Source organism: Crocodylus porosus, unplaced genomic scaffold (genome assembly GCF_001723895.1).
Source record: "Crocodylus porosus isolate Cpor-Errol unplaced genomic scaffold, CroPor_comp1, whole genome shotgun sequence".
Classification (NCBI taxonomy): domain Eukaryota; kingdom Metazoa; phylum Chordata; order Crocodylia; family Crocodylidae; genus Crocodylus; species Crocodylus porosus.
The window spans coordinates 68,291,621-68,303,827 of record NW_017728947.1 but is presented as its reverse complement, the minus strand read 5'-3'; the positions used below and the strand labels follow the sequence as shown (position 1 = coordinate 68,303,827).

Genomic DNA, 12,207 nt, shown 5'->3' with positions numbered 1-12,207 from the left:
AGTATTTTGAATGCCCTAAGGGATATTTTCTTCATTTGCTGTGCTCACATTCTGCTGCTGTGCCGAAGTGGGTGTTGTAGGCACTGGATCTGGCATGCAGGGCTGGGGAGGGGGGGTCCCAGACTGGCCCCACACAGGCCCAGTACAAGGGACTGGAGTACATTGCCCTGTGGGCCAGATCAGGCTCTCAGGCTACATCTTGGACACTTTTGATTTAATAATGATTCTTTATTAAAAATGGTTGGCTGTATAACTTTTTTGGATGAGAAATAAGAAACTGACAAATTCAAAAGGAATTGCATCAAAGCTGAGTTCATATAAAATGATTTGGACCAGATATAAAAATTGCTTTCAGTTCATTTCCTTTGGCCTAATTTTCCTCATGTAGCAAATTTGTTAAACTAAAAGAAACAATAATTTATTAGGGGTGTGTGAAGTGGGCTGTATTCGAATCTGATTCTGATTTGGCCCGATTCAAGGGACAGTGATTCGATTCACTGATCCAGATCACTGTCCTGATTTGATTCAGCCGAATCCAAAGCTGAAGATTCAATTCTGATTTGGAGAATCAGCAATTCAGCCATCAACACAGCTTTGTATGTTTTTTTCTACATACCTCAAGGTAGCAGGCGCAGCTCGTGAATGCTGAGATAGTGGGGCAGATGAAGCATCCCACAGGAGCGCGAACCCCAGGTACCCCCCCAGACCCAGGAGGCACCAGTTACTGAGGCGGGGGGGGTCTCCCACACACTCCACAGTGGACCGGAAGTGCTTCTGGTTCACTTCCAGGTCTGCTGCCAAGCACACTGGGGATTCGCCCCTATGCTTTCATGGGATGCTTTATCTGTCCCACCTTCTCAGCATTCACAAGCCGCCTGGTACCTTGAGGTATGTAGAAAAAATATAAAGCTTTGTCTATGCCTGAATCATCAAATCTCTCTGAATCAAATCCATGGGTTCTGATGCAATTTGGAGAATTAAATTGGTCTCCTGATTCGATTTGGATTCAGAGATTCAGCAGCAAATCACCTTGGAATCGAATCGGCGACTGAAGCTTTGCACAGCCCTATAATTTAGTCTTTCTCGTAATATATTCTAGTGTCAACCAGATTTCCAGGACATGGTATTTATTTCTGCAATAATAGTGATGAAACTAATTAAATCTGCCATGGATTTAAAAAATGGTATGCCTTTAAAGCCTTTGACTGCTTTTATTCCCCAATTTTCCTGCTTTTTAGAAGTGTTTAATTCAAGATGGGGAAGCTTAAGCAATATTTGTCAAGAGCTTTTAGACTTTTGGAGGAGCAGTTATACAATTACAATTTGTATAGACCTTAATTGGTGGGGGGGTTGTATCCTTAAATAAAACATAATAAAGAGGTATAGTCCTCAATAAAACTATACATACAAAAGGAAATTGTTAAGAGATGAGGGAAAAATAATCTTTTGTTGATAGTAATGACTCTTCTTAACAGACCTTTAGTGGTATATTTCATTTGTGTATTCACACTTTTGCGTTTATTTTTCATAATAATAGCAATTTTTTGTGTATTAAACATTTGATGCAACAAATGCACATTAAACATCTGCAAGGGGACTCTATTATGCAGCAAAATAAATGGCCCTGTGGTGAGTAGATTTGTAAAGTGGCTCTGCATTCTTTTCTTAGTGTTGTGACATCCACAGTCTTTGTAGGTACCTCTATTCAAGGAGAACAATTAAAATTCATTGAAATAAAGAGCTGTTCTTAGTGGCTGCAAATATTCCCCAATTCAGAGTCTACAGAAACAAAATTCTCTTAGGTTACGGTTATAGTTTTGAAGCATAGTGGTTCTTAAAATGCATTCATACATTAAATTTGGGTTCCATGTGCAGAATATTAAATAGCTGGAAGCTGTTGTTCATTGAGGCCAAACACAATGTTTTACATAACAAGTGCCTGTGCAGGCTAAATTGCTATTTCTCACACTGTGAAATGAAATGAAATGACACAGATAAGTAGGCTGCATTAGTTTGCAGTAAGCCCAGGTTCAGTATTTTTGGCAAAATGTTAATTGAAAACCATTTGAGCAGTACCCCTAAAGTAACAGATGAAACCTTCTCCAGCACAAAGGCAAGAGAATTAACTTGAAAACTGAGAGCATATATAATACATTTGTCATATAAAGTAGTTGTTATGTGGTCTCTGTAGGGAATAGGGTGGTACTGCATGTTGGGTTAAAGCATTTATATTAATCTCAATTTCTGGATGATTTTTCTCTAAATATTACTTTTTTCACATTTCTTTCAGACTTACGTGGTGTTTGTTTCCACATTAAGAGGGCAGTGGCTTGAAACGAATTTCTCTGCCTTCCTTTCACATGTCCTAGACCTTGTGTCTCAGGCTCACCCCAAAGTTTATCAAACTCAGATGGATGCTATCTGCTGTCGCCGCTGTGTTTCATTTATCCTTCGAGCTACCATAGGAGGCCTTCTTGGGGAAAAAGCTCAAATTGCAGCTGCCAAGGAGATTTGTCAGGCCATCTGGAAAATGAAGAAAGTTGTGGGTATGGGACTAACAAGATTATGTGTTCAGGCTATTTTTTTAAACCAGTGTTGAAATAATTGTTCACTCAACCTAATCCTAAAGACGCTGCAGAAATAGAATTTCTAGTGCTGATACATTACCATAATAACATAAAGCATTTCAGTTGAACTGACTATGTTTTATATCAGGATAGTTGTTAATTAAAAGAAAATAAAAAACCCTTTCTTACTTTTCTTCCACAGCAGAGTTTTATGTTGAATATGAAAGTACATCCCTATCTGGCTTTACACTCCAGTATATATGTTAGACAAAAAGTTTCCTTTAAGAGTTGGTATTACCACCATTCTTGATTTCCTCCATATATTCTTGTTCAGCCTTGTCCATCTCTGGTACAGAAGAGCACATCACTAAAGCAGTTTTAAGTGGTTTCTTTTAGCTGCTTGTCTTTCCTAAAATTGAGAGGATATTTTTTTTGTATTTAAACCTGATTGTTTACTTTTATAGAGCAGTATTTTGAATGCCTTTAGGGATATTTTCTTCATTTGCTGTACTCACATTCTGCTGCTGTGCCAAAGTGGTGTTATAGGCACTGGATCTGGCATGCAGGGCTGGGGAGGGGTCTAACTAGTAGGGGTGTATGAAACAGACTGTATTCGATTTGGATTCAGATTCAGCCTGAATTGGGGACAGTGATTCAATTCGTTGATGATTTGGATCACTGTCTCGATTCGATTCGGCTAAATCTGAATCTGAAGATTTGATGCAGATTTGCAGAATCAGTGGTTCGGCCATAAACAGAGCTTTAGATGTTTGGTTTTTTTTACATACCTTGAGGTACCAGGTGTGGCTTGTGAACGCTGAGATGGTGGGGCAGATACAACATCCCACAGGAGCGTGGGGGAAGCCCCTATGTGCTCAGTGGCAAACCTGGAAGAGGACCAGAAGCACTTCCAATCCACTTCTGGGTCCACTGCCAAATGCACAGAGGGCTCCCTGTGCCCCTCCCCCCGATCAGTGATTGGCCAACGGTGGGGGGGGACCCCCAGTGCGTTCCCTGGCTGACCTGGAAGTGGACCAGAAGTGTTTCTGGTCCACTTCCAGGTCTGCTGCTGAGTGCACTGGGGATGCTGCCCTTCCCCCCGCCCCCCCGCGCTCCTGTGAGATACTGCATCTGCCCCACCATCTCAGCATTCATGAGCCGCCCCTGGTACCTTGAGGTATGTAGAAAAAACATTTAAAGCTGTGTCTATGTCCAAATCGTCAAATCTCTCTGAATCAATTCAAAGGGTTCCAATTCAATTTGAAGAGATTAAAACGGGGTGGGCAATCATTTCGGGTAGAGGGCCAGTTACTGAGTTTTGGCAAGCCATCAAGGGCCGCATGACAGGCAGCCAGGGGCAGATGACTATCAATTTTTTAAATTTTTACAGGCCCCATGGGCCAGATAGAATGGCATGTCAGGGTGGATCTGACCTGCGGGCCACGTTTTGCCTACTCCTGGATTAAAAGGTCTCCTGATTTGGATTTGGAGATTCAGCAGCTGAATAGGGCTGAATCTCTACCGAATCAAATCAGCGACCAAAGCTTCACACAGCCCTACTAGCTGATCTGATGGGAATCGCACTAGAATGAGGGAGCTGTTATGTGACAAGTACATATCTGCTTCCTTATCCTGGGAGAGGTTGGAAAATGAAGCATATGAACAGGGTACATTCAGAGTGGTCTATCCTCTGCTTTAAAGATACATCCCTGACTGTGTTCTGTTTAACGGCTATTAATCTATGAATTTGTCTTACTAACTTGCCATCATTTCCTTACTTGCCTGTGTTTTGCCAATTCTCAGCTGTGAGGGTACTATCAGTATGGTACTCTCTAGATCAATGATGGTGTATGCCAGAGAAAGTATGACAGAGAATAGACTCTTTTGGATGTACCCTGTTCATATGCTCTTGCTCTATAAAGTAGTGGTTTTCAACCTTTTTTATTTTGCGGACCCTTTTGAAATTTCAAATGGAGGTTCAGACCCCTTTGAATTGTAAGTGTGGGTATCCACATACTTTTGAATCATCATAGTCATCTTTCATGGATCCCTTAGACATAGTCTGTGACCCCCCAGCGATCCACAGACCACAGTTGAAAGCAACTGCTCTAAAGCATCCACTTTTGCCACTGTTGGCCGCACCCACACGCATATAATATGTATATAGGTGTGTATGTGTTATCACTAGTTAAGCCTGTAGACTCTCAAAATCCTACCCTTAGGCCATTATCAAAAGCTCCTTAATACCCCTTTTACATTGACTTCTCTGGGCACTGGGTTGTCCCTCTGAATTATAGCTTAACTAGACCTTTGTTTATATGTAGTTTTAAATGTCCAGCATATCTTTCGTTTCTGAAAGACTGTCATACTGTATCAGACAGAATAGTGGTTAGCAAACCTAGTTTATTACAATCATGCCATGTTAAAAATATGACCTATTCCAAACTTCTCAGATAAAGTCTGAAATAGATTAGGTAGCTGTTACCTGCTTTATGAATGCTAGCCACATCATTCCCTTGCTTGTCATTTCCCACGGAAACTAGCATGCCTTAACCATGCCATCCCAATGGGCCACATTTCTTGTTGGAAATGCAGTTAAGTCTCAGTGAAAATTCTGAACCCTGTTCAAGACAGTTAATGTTAAGAAAGTACCTGTTCATTTACGCACCGTATCATATTGTTACTTTATTCTGTCTCTTGAGATGATATATTTTATTTTGTCAGTGATTTCAGAGTTATTTCTTACTGTTATCAGATGCTGTAATGAGTGACGGTAATTTGGAAACGCGGATTGGTACAACAGATATAACAGTAAGCCAACATGTGCTTGTCTGTGCATTACAAGAGCTTGGGAGTCTTATACATGGCTTAGGAACTACTGCTGCACCATTGTTACAAGATTCCAGTACAGGTAATTATTACTGAACAAAATATCCCTAGAGCCTTTTTTTGTATACCTGATAACAAAAGCATTTGTATTTTTTCAAGGTGTGTAAGTAGCAAATCTCAGAAAATGTACACTTGTTTTCTACATTTGTAAACTTCCCTCTGACTTCCTGCTGCTAGGCTCATAAACTCGCACTTCCTCTCGAAAACCTAAAAACACCTGGTATTGAAACCGGTGGTTATCTACATAAGACTGTAAGAAGTATTACAGTCATACTGGGTCAGTCAAATGGTCTCTTTAGCCCAGCAACCTGGCCCCAATAGAACTAGTTTTTGTGAAATTCTGCTGGTATAGCTATACTTACAGGGCAGGTATTTGTTAAGACATAGACATATTTCATCTTGATTTAATGTATTAGAGCAGTGATGCAGAGTGGGAGTCAATTTAAGAAATATTTTTATGTTTTTAGATTTCAATCTGGATAGTGCCATATTTCCTTGAATAGAAGATGACCATGATTATAAGACAACCCCTCAATTATTAGATTCTATATATGGGAAATTTATAAATTTGTTATAATTCTTCAGGTATAAAATCTAAATATTAAAGGTTTGCCTTGAATTTGTCCCACTGCTACAGCAAGGAAAATTTAAATCTGGAGGGTGAAGTAGCCCCTTTGCCTTCTGCTTCCCCCTAGCTTTTTCCCCTGGCAGCCTCTTCCCCCTCTCTTTACTGTCTGACCCGGCTATCCCTGAACACAGGGAAGTGAGGGGCAAATTTGAAAACAATGATCTTGAGATTTAAACTCCTCCTATGGAGCACTCGTCCCCATTGCTATGTCACATGGCAACAGGCAGAAGTAGTAATTCTTTTCAAGAGCTGAGAGCGAAATACATGGAAGACATCCTCAGTGGCAGACTATAATGAATGATACTGGCAGTTGAGACAAAATCAGAAATGTTCAATGTATATGCGCCATCATCAGATTGGGAGGGGAGGAAGGCTCTGCTTAGAAGACTGGTGGTATACATGGTCAGAGAGAAACCATAGACAATATTGGGTTTTTTTAATTATATAGTAAAAGCAGGTGATGGAACAGGACAAGGAGGTGATGGAACGCTAGACAGCTTATCTAGATTAACACAAATCCTAGAAGAAGAGTCACTAATAGATGTGTGGGGAGGGGAGAAAGCTTTCACTAGAGAAGCCCTTAGTGGAAAGAGGCAATCAAGAAATGACTTTGTTTATATCAAAAGAAATAGAGATAAGGAAAAAAAGCAGTCTTAAGTGTTTAGTGATTACTAGATGCTGAAAGTGGAAGTGAGTCTTGTTAAGAGCTCCATAAGAAGAAAGGAAGTGTGGAAGTTATATGTACAACTGTTGCAAGATGCAGAAGTGTCATGCATACACAAAACAGTATAAGGGGTGTGTCCCAGCTACCTGTGGAGGGTTCGGGATCGAGAGTATGGTCGGGGGTAGAAAGGTAAGAAAAGTTTATTAACTTAACAAAAACAGAACTATGTGTAATAACAAGACAAACAATGACAGACAAGAATAATTCACGTTGGCAACTTATAGGCAGTCCCCTCTGATGCCTGATGTGCAACAAGTTTCTCTTTCCACAAAGCTCAGCAAAGTCAGGCTTCCCTGATCAGTGCTGTCCAAGAGGTACCAGGAAGGACCCTGGCATTCATTCTTTGGGCTCCTTGAGATCCACAGGCCCACTGATCCAGGTCAACAGCTAACTAATCCTTTTCACAGAGCTGTATCTTCCTTCAGAATGATTTCTGGATGTTTTAGCTAATTTATAGCTTCTGAACGGTACTGATAACGTACAGCCACTCAGGTTCTTTTTACTTCAAGTGTCCTTAGACTGACCAAAAGCAGCACAAGCCTTGCATTCCTTTGATAAGTTTAATTTTAACTTTGCCACAGGGCCTTACTACTTCAAGGCTTTGATAAATTTATTAGGCCTTACTTTATACAAGGCCTGACTACATCTTAAACTTTAATTAGGCTTTTAGCAACAACATATAGCTTAATATCTAAGCAAATAACAAGAAAACACTTGATCTAATCTTCATAGAGCCTTCAGAAAGCACCTTTATCACAGACATAATTTTCAGCTGTCACAGGGGTGGAAAACACTGAAGAAGAATTTTAAGAGTACCAGAGAATGGTGGATGATGGTGAAGAAGAGGACAAGAATTTTTCAAGAAAGCAGGCCAAAGAAATGTGGGGACAAGAACTGAGAGAGCTGCAAAGGAAGATGCAGCGGCTGCTAAAGGAATCTTCAGAAGAAAGATGGATACGAGAGGAACTGGAAGAGACAAAGCAGGAGCTGGAAAGATCATTTAAAAGCAAGATGAAAGAGAGAATATTTTTAGCACAAGTACTTTGTGTGGAAGAAAACAAAGAATGGTTCTGATACTTTTCAGACAGACTGAAGGAGGAGAAAAGATAGCTAAAAGCAGTACAAATAGAAAGTGAGGTGTGACTGGAAAAGCAAGAGGAGGTACTGGAAACAACAAGGAGATTCTGTGAAGAACTGTACCAGAAGAAGGAAATAGAAAGAAAATGAAGAATTTTCTAAAAGAGACTGAAGACTAAGAAAAAATAGAGGAAGAGGAGATGCAGAAAATGTAAGAAAAGATAAGTTTAAAGGAAGTGGGGGAGTCTTAAAAACTTTTAAAAAAAAAAAAAAAGGAAAATCTCCAGGAGCAGATACACTACCCATGAAATTTTACACAAAATTTTGCCTGTGCATGGGGATGGATATAGTAAAGGTTTTTGAAGAAATAGTGAGAGGGAGAAGTGGGGAAGGATTTTACAAGTGGAATAGTGATTTTATTATTTATTAAAAGAAAGATAGAGCTTCTGTAGAACTGGAGACCAATTACTCTGCTAAATACAGACTACAAATTGTTAACAAAGATGGTAGTTCTAAGAATACAAAAGAACCTGAAAAAAAGTAATACATAAAGATCCTACCTGTGCAGTCCTGGGCAGGATTTTTGAGTCAATTCAGCTGATAAGAGAAACACTGACTCACATTCAGGAAAGGAAATTAAAAACATCAGTAAAAAATTTGGATCTGGAGAAAGCATATGATAGTGTGGACCATGGTTTTATATTTGAAGTGTTAATGAAAATGGGTTTCCTGGAGAAATTGATAGAATGGATAAGACTTTTATGTAGAGAGGTAGAAAGTTCCATCAACATGCTTGCCCAATATGGGCAATGTGTTTTATAGTCACACATTGTGTTGGCTACATTTAATCAACTTCATAGTTGGTTTCCATTGCTGCACATATGCTGCTTTTTGCAGTGGTTTGCTGATAGACAATATGTTTAATGAGGTTTCCTTATGTGGCTTTTTTAGACGAGTTGCTTTTTTTCCCCTATGCCAAGTGTGGGGTGCACCTCATCTTGTATTCAAGTAAGTATGGTAATTTGTGTTCTGTTGATACTTGTCAAAAGTCTGAAAAAAAATGAACATACATGCATGTTATATTTGATGCACTTGTCCAGAGAAACAATTGTGTATCCCCTCTGAGGTGGAGGGGATGTGTTAAACAGGAAGCATATTGAGGAAGAAGGAATTACTACAGTAAAATCCCTGTTATCTAGGATTTTACTAACTGGTATGCTCTACTAACCAGAATTTCTGACTGGCCGGTGTGGTTGGAAAGTTTGCACATGGCGGCCGCCACAGCCATCCACTACCCTGTACTGTTGTCGCTCTTCTGCGTGCGGCTATGCCCCCCCCCCCCACTCCATTTTGTCTTAAAACCCCTGCCAGGTTGTTTCAGATAGCTGGAATTTTTACATGATCGGAAATCCCCTTACCCTGGGGATGCTGGATAATAGAGATTTTTATTGTGCTTCCATATATTGTATGTTTTAACTGCTTTCATTTCTTAGACAATGATCTAAGTATGTTCAGTTTAATGAAGGACACTATATATAGGGACCTACCAAATTTGAGGCACTGCCCCTTGGTTTCTCAGTCTGAGCATGCGCCAGTCGCCATTTTTGTGGTGGAGCATGATGCCCTCCCTTCCCCCACCCCCCAAGTGCCTCAGATTGGCTGAAGGGACCCAGAAGTCCTGCCCCCTGCGGTTGACAAATGGCTAATGGTTGATCTCTGGGGAGGGCCAGGACTTCCAGGGCCCCTTGGCTAATATGAGGCATGGGGGGCCTGCAATGCTTCATCATGAAAATCCCCCCGCTTCTGCCTCCTCCTGTGCTTCAGGATATAAGAGCTTCCTTTCTTTTTCTGTTTTTGCAGTGCTCCCCCTCCTTGCCAAACACTGCCGATTTCATGATTTTTCATGGGGATCTACTGATTTTTGTGGTTACCATGAAAATTGTGAAATTGCAAATTGGGTTGGTCCCTAACTGTAAATGTCCTGACTTTATTTTTGTAGTCAAGAAAAAGTGGTAGGTTCAATTGCTGGGTGGAATAGGTGATTTTTTTTTTTTTTTGAGGTTCCTTTCAGCCTTACTTTTCTAGGCTATCTATGGCAAAACAACTTGATTAATCTAGATTTTGTTTCTTTCTTTTCTTTTGGTCTAGATTGTTGGTCACTGAACACCTGCCAAAATTACGATGTGTACCTATATGGTATATCTTTCCTCCTTCCCCAGTGTCTTATCTTTTCCTCTTCCAGTCTTTTCGGTCTTTATTTTGTTACATGTTGTTGTGATATTAATTTTGAAAACCAAATCTAAATAAAGCTGCATTTTCCTTTACAGTTTCTAAGGTCTGAGATCATTCTGACCTCTCTTGGGAGTCAGTTCTGGATTTGTGAGGTAGTTGCCAAGCAAGATCTGTCTCTTCCCAAAACACTTCACTTCAAGATTGATATTTTTATGGATTGTAGGAGGTCATCATCACAAAGGGCAAAATGGTCCTTTGGGTAGTCTGGGAAAGTGTCCAAGGTTTTCACCCACTGTTTTTAACCCTGTATTTAGAGGGAGTCAGGGAAGAGATAAAAAAGTTTCATTGTTTTGTTCTTGGTCCCGGAATAGAATTGCTTCTTTGAAGCAATTGTAGCCTTTGAATTTGCTTTGTACTTTTAGCAGCCTTTTTTTTTTTTTTTTTTTTAAGATCAGTAGTTTCATGCTTAAAATAGTCGAGCCTCAACGTGACAAGCAAGTGGTTGCTGCGACCAAATCTAACTCTAAGAAAAGGGACTATGATATTGTAGAGGTTTAATGTATAGAAAAGAGCACTTTTGTGGCTTTTGGAATAATCCTAGCAATATGTGGTCTAGGTACATACCATGACTGCAGACTAACGACTTGAAAGAGAACTCACATGAGACAGTGGTGTCAAAGAAGCATCAAGTTGTTTTTTGCCACTTTTCCCCTTTCTTCAGCAACATCAGTATAATCCTTCCAGGATTTAATTTAATCCATCTGCTCCTTATCCAGGTTCTTTTGAAAAATATTTTAATATCCTGAAATAAGTAAGTTGAATGCAAAATTCACAATAGCACTTTTCAAAGATGAGCACACAAACAGAAGGATTTTCACCATCACTCAATAAATATGTACATTCGTTTCACTAGTGGTCTTTGTTTTAGCAATGGATTTCTTTGTTTGTAATTTTTAACTTAGCTTTTTTAATTCTTTCAGGAGTTCTGGATACAGTAATTTCAGTCATTCTTCACCCTAGTGTCTCGGTTCGTCTCACAGCAGCTTGGTGTCTACGCTGCATTGCTGTAGCTTTGCCATCCTATGTGTCGCCACTTTTGGATCGCTGTGTTGAGCGTCTTAGTGCCCTTAAGTCTTCTCCAGAAGCAGTGACTGGATATAGCTTTGCTACCGCTGCCTTGTTGGGAGCAGTAAGATACTGTCCTTTGGGTATTTCACATGGAAAAGGGAAGGTAATTATCCTAGTAATTTGTTTATAAGTAGATTTGTGATACTTGTTACTGTAGTATTTAACATGTATTTTTTTTATTCATCTGTGATATTTTAGCTACTAACTTTTATGACATAATTATTAAACTGAAAAACTTAGTTTTCTAATGTTGTATCATCTCTTCCTAGGCATGTGATCATGTTGCTTTCCATACTTCATAAAACCAGTTACTTAAATAACTGAATATGTTCCTAAGTTTAAATATTGAACTTCTTTGAGAAATTTACAGTTAAACAGTGGCATCATCAGCATCATAACCATTCAATGTGTTGGGTTATACTAATTATATAGAGGGGGTTTTGAGTGATCTCAGTTGCTTTCTTTGGGCTGAAGGTTAATTCTAAAGAACTGTTAGAGAATGAGGGCAGATTAGGGAAAAGTGTAGATTTCTTGAGTTATGTTTTCAGAATTGTAAATAAAGCAGTTCTGTTTTGAAGATTAAAGTGTCTATATCTCTTGCCTGTTTTGCCATTGGCTTAAATTGGCAGGCTACCATTATTTGCCTCTTTCCCACGAACATCACAGCAGTATTATTGGGTAAGAAAAGACTGTGTTAGTCCAGAATACAATTGAAACACATTAGGCTTTGCCAAGGAAAAAGATCTTTCTTTTAAAAAAAAAACTAATTAGAAGTACATTCACAGATCTTTTGCATTGCTTCTGTATTAGAAATAAGTTTCCTGGGAGGACATTCTTTTATAGAGCTAAAAATGAGTTATTGTAACCCTGGTTCCTTTCATAACTATACAAAATAAAATGTAGTTATTTCTATAATCATTCCAGTTAAAACTGCCACAAATCCAATGTACCAATTTTGTCCA

General features: G+C 39.4%; 1 protein-coding gene across 2 annotated transcripts in view; it reads left to right on the top strand.

Annotated features, from left to right (window-relative positions):
- HEATR5A (HEAT repeat containing 5A) overlaps positions 1-12,207 on the top strand; it is a 125,350-nt gene that overhangs the window by 30,882 nt on the left and 82,261 nt on the right. For both annotated transcript variants that reach the window (XM_019551573.1, XM_019551575.1), the window contains exons 8-10: positions 2,291-2,546; positions 5,323-5,478; positions 11,098-11,348. In XM_019551573.1, coding sequence (XP_019407118.1) covers positions 2,291-2,546; positions 5,323-5,478; positions 11,098-11,348 — 663 coding nt within the window. The remainder of the gene's footprint in view (positions 1-2,290; positions 2,547-5,322; positions 5,479-11,097; positions 11,349-12,207) is intronic.